This window comes from Hippocampus guttulatus, chromosome 3 (assembly GCF_054856545.1).
Source record: "Hippocampus guttulatus isolate MCC_2025c chromosome 3, RoL_Hgut_1.0, whole genome shotgun sequence".
Taxonomy (NCBI): domain Eukaryota; kingdom Metazoa; phylum Chordata; class Actinopteri; order Syngnathiformes; family Syngnathidae; genus Hippocampus; species Hippocampus guttulatus.
Genome location: NC_141263.1, coordinates 8,976,260 through 8,988,711, shown reverse-complemented (window position 1 = coordinate 8,988,711; position 12,452 = coordinate 8,976,260). Strand labels below are relative to the sequence as shown.

Genomic DNA, 12,452 nt, shown 5'->3' with positions numbered 1-12,452 from the left:
ATCAAAATAGTTTTCCACACTTTTTTTGTTCAGTTGAAGGGTGCGCTTGTTGTTTTATTCTGATTTGAGACTAGACTGAGTATTTTTTAAGCAGAACAAATCCCAAAGAAATCTTCCAACTGCGACGATGTCCCTAATAAAGTGGCGGTGTCCTTGGTGGTAGCCGATTGGTTGAGCGGGTGAGGGAAGGCCGACGGGGGCGGGGCCAGGCGAGGCCGACCGGCCGTGGGGAGTCTCTTTGGCACAGCTGAGGCGGATCTGCAGCCTGATTACGTCCCTGGCGCACACATAATTGATGACCTAATTGCGGAGCGGGAGGAGGAGAAAAGTTGACTTGTTCCTCCTGCTCACATGTAGTCCCACAGCTGAAGGCATTGATGTGAGCCGAGAGGCTGTGAGCTTTTTATTGCACTTCTTTCCCCCGTCTTTCACCTTCACACACGGCGCACAAATCCACATTCTCACTTTTAGTTTAGCGCGGCTGCGTTTGTTTTTCCGTCACTCCCTTTTTTCCACCCCTTCCTCGCCTTCTTTTTGGGGAGAGGAACATTCATTCCTTTTGAAACGCGAATTGAAGCCGTTTCGAAGGAGAAAAACCAAACCGCCAACGTCTTCACCGCCTCACCGTTCCACCTCGAGTTCAACGACCTTCACCGGACTGTCACAGCCGCCGCAACTCACCACGGCCAACACGCACTCGGCGCTGCGGCGGCATCTTCAACATGAGCCTTAAAACGGACCCGGAGCCGAACAACGTATCCCTGGAGGAGGAGGTCAGGTTCACCTTTTTCCCTTTCACTCTGGCTGTTCATTAAACCAACCCATATAAAAACGTCTGCGGAAAATTTAAGGTTTCCTTTCTTGACCATGGCGCTGGTTTTAAATGATACAATTCCGAAAGCGAACTCTTAAAAAAAATCATAATACACTGAGGAAATGCTGAAAATTCAAATTCGACATGACAAAACCTGTATACAGGAAAGCCAATAATTCTGAAGTATACATTTAGAGCAACTCGTACAATAAAAGTACTTTCAAATGGGCAAAAGGTTGCCCACGCCCTCTAGCTTTTTTTAAGGATAAAAAAAAATCTGTCTGTGCTAAAATTCCTTTTGACATAGTGTGAACAGGATGACTTATTCCGGTTCACATAATTAGTCTTTTGTCCAGCTAAATTTGTGGACTGATTCTTGAGACACGACGAGGGTGAGCACAGCATGGGCCCTTCTTGTTGCTCCCATTTTGCTCTTCTCTAAAAAAAAAAAAAATGCTTGCTTGCTGACTTGTCATTGCCCAAAGAGCAAGCCAAAAACCTGACCTAGTCAATTTTACTAATATTCTTGTTACTCATAAATCGAGGTTACGTTCTGGTTTGGTAAAATATTCTAGCCGAACGGTGGTTTCAGTCTTCATCTTCGGTTGTGATACCGGCTGCTCAGGCATGTTAGTTGTTGCAAAGGAGGAAACTGGTGCTGCGGCACCTGAAAAATGGCAGCGTAGGGGCCAGGGGTCAGAGGAAGGAAATGGTGTCATGCTGTTAACTGTTGTCCAGCGCTGTTCCTCTGACAGTCCCATTGTAGCCAAGGCCTCCCCACCAGCTGAGAACTAATGGGCCCCCGCACACTGTTTGTTTCCACAGCCACTCTGGGCTTCACTCGGCATCGGCCCTCAATGAGCTGTGCACGCCCAGCAGGATGAGAGCCTTGTTTGGTTTTTGCTCATTTAGGGAGATCACAATGAGTGTTCTTTCACTAAAGTTTGAGTCACGGGTGACCTGTTTGTGAACCTAAAGAGCAGTTTTGTACTTTGATTTCCAACCTGCAGATCAGAGGAGTGGGCATTGCACATTTTCAATAAAGGACTCTTTGAACCTGAGGTGGTGAACTCATTAAAAAAAAAAACAGCACCTAAATACGTTGTTAGATGTGTAATGTTTACAGTGAGGACACTGGCAAGTGTGTAACTCACTGCACATTTAGACGGCTCCTGTTTATCGTGAGAGGGAAACCGATTGAATTTTGGCTTTTGGGGGGGGGGGATCCACTTACGCTTTGTCCAAAACTATTCAAGTGAGAAATTGTGGAGTGGTTTAATCAGCGTGGATAATCTCATCTTGCGTTGTAACTTTGACTCCAAATTTCAGGTACGAACACTCTTTGTCAGCGGCCTACCAGTTGACATCAAACCACGGGAACTGTACCTTCTCTTCAGGCCTTTTAAGGTAGGTCGCACGTTTAGAGGAGCTGTGAAATAAGATTCTGCAAAATAATAAATTCACATGCCATTAAAATCTAAATGAAAGGATGTGGTCAGTGATTAATACTCAGATATTTTGTCTTCATTTTCAACATTGATTAGATGAGTGAATATAGCAACCAGGTTGCTACATGAAGGGATCAGGAATGTTGTCAGTGTTCATCAATACAACAGAATTCCTGCACGTAGACCTTTGTGTTCAATTAAATCGGCCCAGATTTCACATGGGTGATTCATTTCGCACCGAATATAAATTGAAACAATATTTTAGTTTTTTTTTTTTTGGGGGGGGGGGGTGGCCATTGTGCTGGGAGACTTAAAGAAAAATGGGTGCCTTGGCTCAGCGTTTGGGAAACGCTGGTCTAGATGTGCAGTCTAACACAAAGATTTAATCAAGCCGGTTTGTACATTGGAGCTGAAATCAAACTGTTAATGAGTCCAAATATTTGCATTTATGGAAATGAGGCCACTTCATTGTTCATCCACGGCTGTGTTCAACTGGGCTCTCCGGTTCATAAACACCCCTCCCACCCGTGTCCTAACGAACCAAATTGGAAGTGGTATCCCTTGCACATGGATGATCCTGAGGAATGTGTAAATGAGTAACCCTCGCCACTGACCAACCAAGGCTGTGTGACCCAACTTGCCCACCGAAAAGGGCAAGTTTTTCCCTCAAATAGTGCTTAAGCATTTTGAAATAGCTGACGTTTTGTTACAGTCGCTGCTCTGAAATTGTTGCTGCGTGCCTACCGCTGAAAGGTTGCGTGCAAGGAGCTTTTTTGCTTTTATGTATGGGATTTCATTTGATTGATTGCAGGTATCTTTTAGCTTTAATAAAAATAGCATGTTAAGCTGTTGTCTGTCAAGGATCTTGAGCAACAAATTCTTCACATAGGAATGACCGTCAAGACTCAAATCTTTTTTTTTTCTCCAATTATATAAATGTGTTTAAAAAGTAGCACACTGTATTTTTGGGGGGTTAAAAAGTAGTTGTAATGTTAGCATAACGACAATTGCAAAGGGAGCCATGTTGGCTGCCAACTGATCTCCAGCTGAGGGCTCACAGAGCAGGTCTCTCTTCCTTCGGCGAGCTGTGTTCATGCCTGAATTCCTTGCATGTGACTCCACGGTGGATAATTGGCTGTCTTTCTTCTCCACAGGGTTATGAAGGGTCACTGATTAAGTTAACATCAAAACAGGTGAGTCTCACTCTGTTGTTGCTAAAATTTGTGGACAGACTCTTAATGTCAATGGTGGGATGAATCATTATGATACATAGTGTCTCAATTCCCTTTCCCACTTGGATTTTTTTTTAATGTAAAATGTGTGCTTGACACCCTCAGTATTTTTGTCTTCCAGCCAGTCGGGTTTGTAACCTTTGACAGTCGATCTGGAGCTGAAGCAGCAAAAAATGCTCTAAATGCAAGTATTCTCAATATTTCTCGACCCCCTTTCAAATCTTTTTTTTTTTTCTCCCCTAACACAAAAATAAGGGAGTGTTTTGAAGATCCTTTCCCGTCAATTTTCCACCAAGTCAACTCTTTCTGTCTTTTCATAATTCAATGGCAGGGACTTTATTGGAAAGATGGGAGAATCCTGTAGCATTACGGTAGTTTACTTTGACCTTGATACACATACACATTTTTAGTCTGGTGTAGCTTTCCTAATTTTGCATATCACTGCTTTACTATACTTGTTCTATAGCCACGTTGAGTGTTATTTGAACACATCTTCAGTAGTGTAATCTTATTTTTGTCACCAGTAGGCCACAATGGCAGTGTCTAACACACATACACTTTTAGCTTAGCCTTCCTTATGAGCATCACCTTTTAGACACACCAGATGGCGCGTGCACAAACGCACTCCAAAATACTTCTCACTTGCATGTGGGCACAGCGCTTAGGGCACAAAAACACAAGCAAGGTAAAACCACCCCAAAATTGCCACTTGGTCTAGTCACCGTCCCTTTCCTCGTCTCTCTCCTCCTCCTGGCTTGACGTGGCTGAATCTAATCCAGTCGCTCGAGTTTCTGGTTTCATCCCGAGGAAGAAGAGATGCAAGCGTAATTTGCAAATATGTTCGGGTTGTATCCTTCAGCCAGTCCTCAACTGTTCTGCTCGAGTGGGCGCAGTTGAGAGGAATTGGGTGTCTTCTCCAGTCAGAACAGTGCAGGGCTCAAAGGATATTTGAAGGACACAGCCTGAGTATTGAAACATGGCTGTAGGAAAGGAGACGGTGCGAGACATAACACGAGCCCCCTCCCCCGATCTCAGCCCACCCCCCTTACGATCCAATGTCCCCCTCCGTCTCTCCTTCAGGGTATCCGTTTTGACCCAGAAAGCCCACAGACCCTGCGCTTAGAGTTTGCTAAAGCCAACACGAAGATGGCAAAGAGTAAGCTGATGGCCACACCGAACCCCACAAATATCCACCCTGCTCTAGGAGCACACTTCATTGCACGGGACCCATGTAAGTTGAACGGCTGCACCCCTCTAGGCTCGCATTCCCTCTCACGTGGGCAGTGCCAAAATAAATCTGTCGGTGCGGAAGTACTGACGTCAAAGTATTGAACAAATCTAACGCACTCGGCACATGCATGCGTCTCAATTCTCCAGCCGCTTTGCTTCTTTCCGATTGTCATTAACTTTTCTGACCAGCATTCCTCTTAATGGTTTCACACATGGTAGTGGACGACATATTTGGTCAAATGAGGTGTTTCACTTGAGTGAGATTATTGGTTGAAAGTCACTTAGTGGTTATAGGAAGGTCAGCTACTGTAACAATGCCAACTTTCCATGATTAATGAATTGGTGTTGTTTCACTATGTGCCATTATATTCTCAGATGACCTGACAGGGGCAGCACTGATCCCAGCCTCCCCGGATGCGTGGACCCCTTACCCACTGTACACAACAGAGCTGACCCCCGGCCTCCCTCATGCGGCCTTTACTTATCCTGCGGCGGCCGCCGCTGCCGCAGCCCTCCACGCCCAGGTGAGGGACCAGCCGGTGTGTGTCTCTCTTCTACCTTGCACGATTCCTTGTAAGACGTTCATCTCAGATTCTCTCGTTTACATGCGAATTGTCAAACACTGCAACGGATACTCACAACTTCACTCTGCTACTCTTTGACAAAAGTATATTGTTTTCTCACCAATCTATAAACTATAGTATAGGTGTAACTATAAGACTAAGACTGTTTTGTATTATTAATGAAGACCCATCTGACATAGCACTGTTAAATTAAGTTCTGCACGCTTAACCTAAGGTTGCCAACCATCCTGTAAAATACAGAATCATTCCTGAATTGGTCAGTCGCTGTCATGGCCTGTGTTGAACCAATGCATGACCCAATTTTGTATCGTATTTTCGTTTATGGCCAATACAAATGTCAGTCATACACCAAATCTGACGGCAAAGAGCAAAATGCCACACAATATTCATGTCAATGAAATTGTCATGGCGTGATATGCGGGAGCCCTACTATAGTCTTGTGTGTACCTGGCTGCTGCTGCTGTCACGGTTGCCTGGAGTGGAGATGCACAGCGGAGCTGCTCACACCCACTTAAAACAACTGTAATAAAAATGTAACACTGTTGCGGTCGCTCCATCCCACAGGGGCCACACCTGTGGGGGCCATAGCCACGAGATGCCATGGTGGGTGTCCCTTATTTTCATTTATGAAAGTTGGCAACCCGACCTGTGTCAAGTCTAATCAAGTGCTTGAAGTAGCGTCTAACGCAGGGGTGCCCATTACGTCGATCGCGATCGACCAGTAGATCAAGGACTGGTCCCAAGTCTAGCCGAGGGGTGTGGGGGGGGGGGGGGGGGGGGAGTCTCTGCTTGTTAGTAATATCTTTTTTGTTAATGCACACTGCACCCAAATCATTCTATCTGTCTCACTTTCACAAAAAGTATTTAAAAAATAAAATAAAGCAGGTCATTTTTAACCTACGCAGTCACACGTCACCGGAAGTTGTTAGCGCTCAGCAGTCTGCAGTTGCAGCTTGTGATCAGTCTGGAGGGCCGAGAGAAGCATTTTAAAACGGTACGCGTGAGCTACGATCGTTAACAGGCCACCGAAGTGCGTCGCATGCCTCGGCGTCAGGCTCTTGATCATCATGGAATGCGCGCGTGCATGGTAACTTGTCAATCACGGGAGTTTGGTTGATTGAAAAGTAGATCTACAGTCAAAACGGTATGGGCACCCCTGGTCTAACGTTTCCTAAAAATCAAACTCCCCGTTTTCCTGGCCAATGTTCAAAAGATGCAGTTAAAAAAAAAATCCAATACTTGAAGTGGCATGTACGCTGTAGTTATCTAATCCTGTTTACAAACCGTTCAAGCAAAATGCCATATCTGCTTTTTAGTCATTTCCAATTCGTTGTGTGCCAGTTCCACTTGATTGAGCACAAGAGAAGGGAGTTCCGCATCACGAAGCCCTATGTATGACATAGGCCCTTTTGCTGGCCACTTAAGTCTAAGGAATGCTTGGTATTTGCTTGGCTGACCGAATGTAGCCAAAATGTGTGCGCGCGCATGGGCAAAGGGAGGTTTTCTAATTGGAATCCGAGATTATAGAAGTCGCCGGAGTACTTGACTCCCATCAGTGAGTTGTAGCCAAATTGCTAACCTCCTGACTATAAGGGTGTCGTGGCTTCTGGAACAGAGGCGTTACAGTATATTCGTATTTGGAAATGTTTAAATGGAGAGCTTGATCTCTTCATGTTTACTTTCGGTGCTGCAGAGTTGTGCTCAGCTACATGAAAGACCGTTCTACTTTAAAAGGAGAGGGCGGGGTGGGGGGGGGGGAGAATCTTGGAATTGTGTGTTGAAGCACCTCATTTTGGTCATGACTGTTTGTGTGCCTTCAGATGCGCTGGTACCCGACTCCTTCAGAGACTTCCCAGCCTGGATGGAAGTCCCGCCAGTTTTGTTAGATACTTAGTGAGTAATCTTTGGTCAAACGGTGTTTAGACTGCACAATCCACCTTTCTGCGACTGCCAAACTGATCTTGTGCAAACGTTAACAACGCGATTGACTTAAATGTGTCAAACCAAATTTACGATGAGCTACAAGTGACTGGCATTAAAGCAGATTGAGCAAGAGTCTATAAAGGATGCAACAAAAGTTTGGACTTTCAGTTTTAAGCTTTTCTTCATGTACACAAACTTTGAGCAGAGCTAAATTGAAGATGGTTATGCACCATCCAATGTGTACATGAACTGTTAGACTAATTTTTTTTTCTTTAACCTGCAGGCGCCTGGAAACCACACCTTTGTCCAGTTGAAGTGAGGTTTGCCAAGCTCGTTAATTTAATCAGGTTTATTTAATGGACAAATGTGCATTCGTTAACAGTATTTATATCTCCGCCAATTGTCCCTGGTGGGGAGTCAGAGTAGAAAACCACCTTGCTGTTGACAATCTCCATGTGCCCCCTTTTTGTGGTACATCTTAGCACTTGCAGGAACCTTTTGTGAACGAGTCCAAGCTCCATGGATCATTGTTGCTGAGGAGAATTAACACCATGAAGTTGTAAAGATCTTACCCCTGGCCTCAAGTGTCAAGTCATTGCATGTTCAAGTCTTTTTGGCATGAATTTAGAACAGAGTTCTGCGTATCTTAATTTTCTTAGTTTGTGTTGCCTCTTTACCTTGGTCTGGGCAGTGAAATGTTTTGCCTCCCTGTAGCTCCTTGTCTTTCCTCTGTTCAATGGCTTATCTCGCATGGACCTTGTGAAGGTAACGCTGTGTTCTGACAATCCCAGTCCCTGTGATCCTGTCATTATTTGACCAGAATAAAGTACAAGTATTTTTGTACTTTTTGTGTAGTGTGTATATAAATATATGCATTTTTGTGCAACTTAAATGAACATGTATAAGTTGAATGTTTAGTTGTGTTTTCAGTGTTTATTTTTGTTCCTGTAATCCTGTTAAAATAGTTTTAGAGGAAGAAAAGTGCAATTTGTTTAAATAGGGATTGGGTGTCTGTCCCCCCCCCCAAAATGGAAGTATTCTGAACATGGCGTGTGCCGGTCTGCTAAAATGAGATTGCTGTGAAACGATCTTTCAGAATGTGAAACTGGACTACAAACGGGCAAGCAGGAGTGGAGGGGAGAAATTTAGTTTGTGGTTTAGAAACATGTTTGTCTCTGTATCTGCTGTGCATAAGATGTAAACAAATGAATAAAAAGTGAATGCATTTCTTTAGTGATCAATTATTTCTGACACTGAAAGCCAATTGAAGCTTTTCAAATGCAGTGCAAATCTACACACTTTCAAAACTGACTATACTGTGTAGTCAGCAGATGTTCGTATCAATAATGGATCCCAACTATTCATTTGTAATGCACCGAGGCATGAGTGTCTCTGTGCATCATATGTGGAGTTGACCGCCTATGCTGGTAAGACGCCATGCTCAACAGACCATAATGGCTCCTCCAGGGACTCTTCTGTGTGGCAGCTGCCTAATTGTACTGTTTAACTATAAACATTTGCTTACCATGCCATCTCAACTTGTAGAATGGTGCACCCAATATCAACTGCACATATCTGTAGAATCTGAAACTGAGCTTCCATGGTGGAATTAGGTCTCAAAATGAATGTTACATTAAAGTTGTATCTAGAAAATTGGTTTACGTTTTTACTGTTTGCAAAACTGATCGATCCAGTTACTTTTTATGAGTCGCCATTGGTTATATAAATTTCTTACCCCATCCTGTTTTTGTCCTATTTGGATTGGGTTCATCCTGGACTGATCACCAGGCAATCAAGGGGTTGACACACAAGCAGCACAGCTGTTTGCTTGTACCAATGGACGTGTTCTTTACTGAACCCAAGATTGCGTTCTGGGGGGGAAGGTGGTTTGACAGAACCCAGACAAATTCCGGAAATGTGCAAAGTACTGGGTCAGACCTTCCAGTGAGATCTATTTTATAGTTTAAAGGGGTGAAAACAAAACGTCAGGGAATGTCTGTAGCATATTTCCCCAAGAAATGGCCTTTCTTCTGTCCCTTGTGTAAATCTAAAGGGATGTGTGGTTCATTTAACTTGATTTTGCACAGATCTGGATTGGCATGAAATCAATATTGACTGAAGATGTGTGCGACTGCAAGGCGCCCCCCAAGCATCAGAGGCTACAGTCTCATTTCAGCATATTTTCATCCTACGGATGCTAAAACAAAACCGTTTAAATGTCTGAATATGTCACCTGTAAATGATAATCGCAACTGATCGCCTTGGGGCACAATCAGACAAGCTAGAGTATATATTGCTCTTGCAGAAAATATAAGGGCACTCTGAAGTATTAAAGTGATGACAAAATGCAATGATATAGTTTCAGCGTTTACATACAAAAACATTCAAGAACACTGAACAGTGTTAGATTGCACTAACAAGGCAACAGCCTACAGTTGAATGCTGATTTGATTGGCCGGGTAAACTAGTGGTTCTTAGTTTTGCAATTAAAGCAACCTTGAAGGCGAAAGAAGCCGAGGCAATCTGTTATCGAAGAACGTTGTTGCCACCTCCTGTTTGAGTGCGTGCATGACCAACCCACACAAACATTTTTGAAGGGACTTAACTCCTGCTGAAATGAAACTGCATGCTTGAGGAGGGGAAGGAAAGAAGGCAGTCTTCTCTGCTTTGGTTTCCGACCCCGGCTAAGTGGGAGACATTGGATGGATAAATGAATGACGAAAGACTCATTGTGAGTCTATGCAATTCTGAAAATCGATTCTCTTTTAACTATACATAGTCCTATGACACATTTGCTGCCTTCTAAAATTCAGTTTTTTTCCTGTTTCCCCCCACTTTGATGGAAAGATGAAACAAATGGGTTTATTCGGTGTTTTTTTTCTTACTGGTTGAACCATGAGACTTTACATCAGCGTCGGTCGCGCAACGTAGCCACAAGCACGAAACTCTATGAAAACTACAAAATGAACACCAAAATTGTCTTTCAACACAACCACATTTACTCATTAGATCATGTGCAAACATACACTACAGACCTAACGACCCTGGCCCAGTAACGGAAGAAGCAGTCAGGAAAACGAGAGAATGAAATGGACAACATTTACCATTTTGAATGGCCAGAATTATACTTAGTTACGCTTGACTGGGGCTGCAAGTTATTCGCTCTAATCTCAAATCATGCCCGGCTGTCGCTACTGCTATTTAAAAGTTCTCTTCCATTCGCTGTCTCCTTGAACGTCACCCTGAATTTCGGGCGCTGCAACTGCAGTTCCGGTTAAGCGAAGAAGGATTAACTACGCGCATGCGCCGCCCAGTGGACAACTAACGCATATTTTCACTCACACCAAATCATGTGTAACAACCATAAACAAATACCTGTACATGATTTCCACGTTACATACGGTCGGTAACAGACTTTATAGGTAACTCAAATTTGAATCTTGCACCATGTTTCGACATGAGGACATCAGACCGAAACAACGGCCAATTAATGTTGGTGTTACTTACTTTCAAGTGACTAGTTTTGGATTGGCGTCACTCAATGATTTGGGTTTGACAGGGAGAACCTTCTTTCTTTGGCGCATTTGAATTTTCAGTCCGTGCACTAAACCATCTTCTTCAGATACTTCTACACCTAGGCCGAGTTGCTATTGGCTAATGACCATGTCATTGACCTATTTGTTACGACGTGGTGTGTGGTGATTTTGTCGGATGGAAGTACAGTATTCAAAAGGCGTTCTTTTTCAAACTCTGCGCCACATTTTCCTTGCGTACTAATCCATCCATCCATTTTCCGAACCACTTAATCCTGATTCGGGTCGCGGGGGTGCTGGAGCCTATCCCAGCCGTCTTCGGGCAGTAGGCGGGGGACACCCTGACTAATCCTCTTTTACAAACCTATGCCCAGAGTTGGGAAGGCGTCTTTAGATTTCATGTGTGTGTGTGGCGGTTCCGAGTAAGAGGTTCTGATGACTTTGAAACATTAATTTTGTCAAGACTTAGTGGTTGTCCATTGATATCATAGTCATTGCATGATAAAAAAAAAAGCATCCCGAGGGAAGCTCATCTAATCTGCTGAAACATTGAGCAATTATGCCATTGAGAAGGTTGCGGATGGTTCGAATCTGTCGCTCCCAAACGCCTCCGTTTGGCCTCTGACTAGCAGATGGGGCATTAGAAACAAAATCGCATTCGCAATCGCAAAATCGCAAGGTTTTCTCCCACCTGCAACTTTTGTAGTAGCTCTTGCAGGAAAGCATGCTATTTAGGGTGAATGTGTACCCAGTACTCACTTGCTGCACAATAGGCAGACATTTGACACAGAGTAGGACAGTTGAAATGATATGGCTTCATTCTTTCAGGACTTCATACATCCCATTCGGTGTTGCTGTGCAGCTTAGTCCAACGTTTACACACGTGACACACATTTAGAGATGTGTTCATTAAATATGGCGGCCAGCTACATTATTTTTTAAATAGTTTTTAAAGTTGTTAAAAGCACCTGAAAAATAATTCAGTGATCAAATTAGTAAAAGGCAAAATATGACTTTTTTACTGCAGCAAATGGAGTACATGAAGTGAAGTATCCCTTGAACGTGTTCATTACCCAAATCAGTACATCAGTATAGTTTTACAACTGCACTTAACCATATTTATGATTTTTTTTGTGGCTGTGGATAAAATAGTGACGCTTGAGGTCAAAAAATATTGATGGATGGACATACAAACAGACAGACAGATAGATAGATAGATAGATAGATAGATAGATAGATAGATAGATAGATAGATCCAAGAACCCACACACTTGAAAACCTTGAAATGGTAACGTCTTTTAAAAAAATAATTACAGTAATAGAACAAAAACGAAAATGTTCAACTTTAAAAAGGTTCCCGCAGTTTTGATGTATACACATGATTTGATTTGCCCGGTGTCGCCTTTGAATGCGATCACGTGACCAGACGGGGGCCAATGAGGCTCAAGGCTCAATCATTAGCCGCGCACGTTCGCCGTATTCACACTAATTAGCAGGTCGCCCTCTTCATAAGCATGCCATTTTGTTACTCGCTTTCGTTGTTGGCGATACTTGTAGAGTAGCTCATTCTACACGATGGCTTTTTCTTTGGTGAGTGTTCGAAATTGGACGTGTCTCCCCAATGTCTTCAAAACGTAATTATGGGAGCTTTGGTGTTACCAAAACCTTTGTCTTCTAGCAGAAAGTGT

General features: G+C 43.5%; 1 protein-coding gene across 4 annotated transcripts; it reads left to right on the top strand.

Moving 5' to 3' along the window:
• The first annotated feature begins 244 nt into the window (after window positions 1-244).
• Window positions 245-8,457, top strand: LOC147207372 (RNA-binding protein, mRNA-processing factor 2a). 4 transcript variants are annotated; one of them, XR_015100417.1, is made up of 9 exons: window positions 245-773; window positions 2,144-2,221; window positions 3,417-3,455; window positions 3,616-3,678; window positions 4,575-4,725; window positions 5,100-5,248; window positions 5,873-5,911; window positions 7,129-7,201; window positions 7,515-8,457. XR_015100417.1 is itself a non-coding variant. In XM_086106794.1 (8 exons), exons 1-7 carry the CDS (start codon window positions 723-725, stop codon window positions 7,192-7,194), a joined length of 612 nt encoding a protein of 203 aa, XP_085962920.1. In that variant the 5' UTR covers window positions 245-722; the 3' UTR covers window positions 7,195-7,201; window positions 7,515-8,457. The 4 variants fall into 4 exon arrangements, 2 of the variants coding, with proteins under 2 accessions (XP_085962920.1, XP_085962921.1); XR_015100416.1 differs by having other exon boundaries at window positions 5,100-5,263; XM_086106794.1 differs by lacking the exon at window positions 5,873-5,911 and having other exon boundaries at window positions 5,100-5,263.
• The last annotated feature ends 3,995 nt before the right edge of the window (window positions 8,458-12,452 follow it).

Bases quoted from the DNA above. Each gene is read 5' to 3' on its own strand.
- LOC147207372 (XM_086106794.1), top strand. From the start codon at position 723: ATGAGCCTTAAAACGGACCCGGAGCCGAACAACGTATCCCTGGAGGAG. The intron at 774-2,143 runs GTCAGGTTCACC...TCCAAATTTCAG, and splicing joins ACGTATCCCTGGAGGAGGAG to GTACGAACACTCTTTGTCAG. The intron at 5,264-7,128 runs GTGTGTGTCTCT...GTGTGCCTTCAG, and splicing joins CCCAGGTGAGGGACCAGCCG to ATGCGCTGGTACCCGACTCC.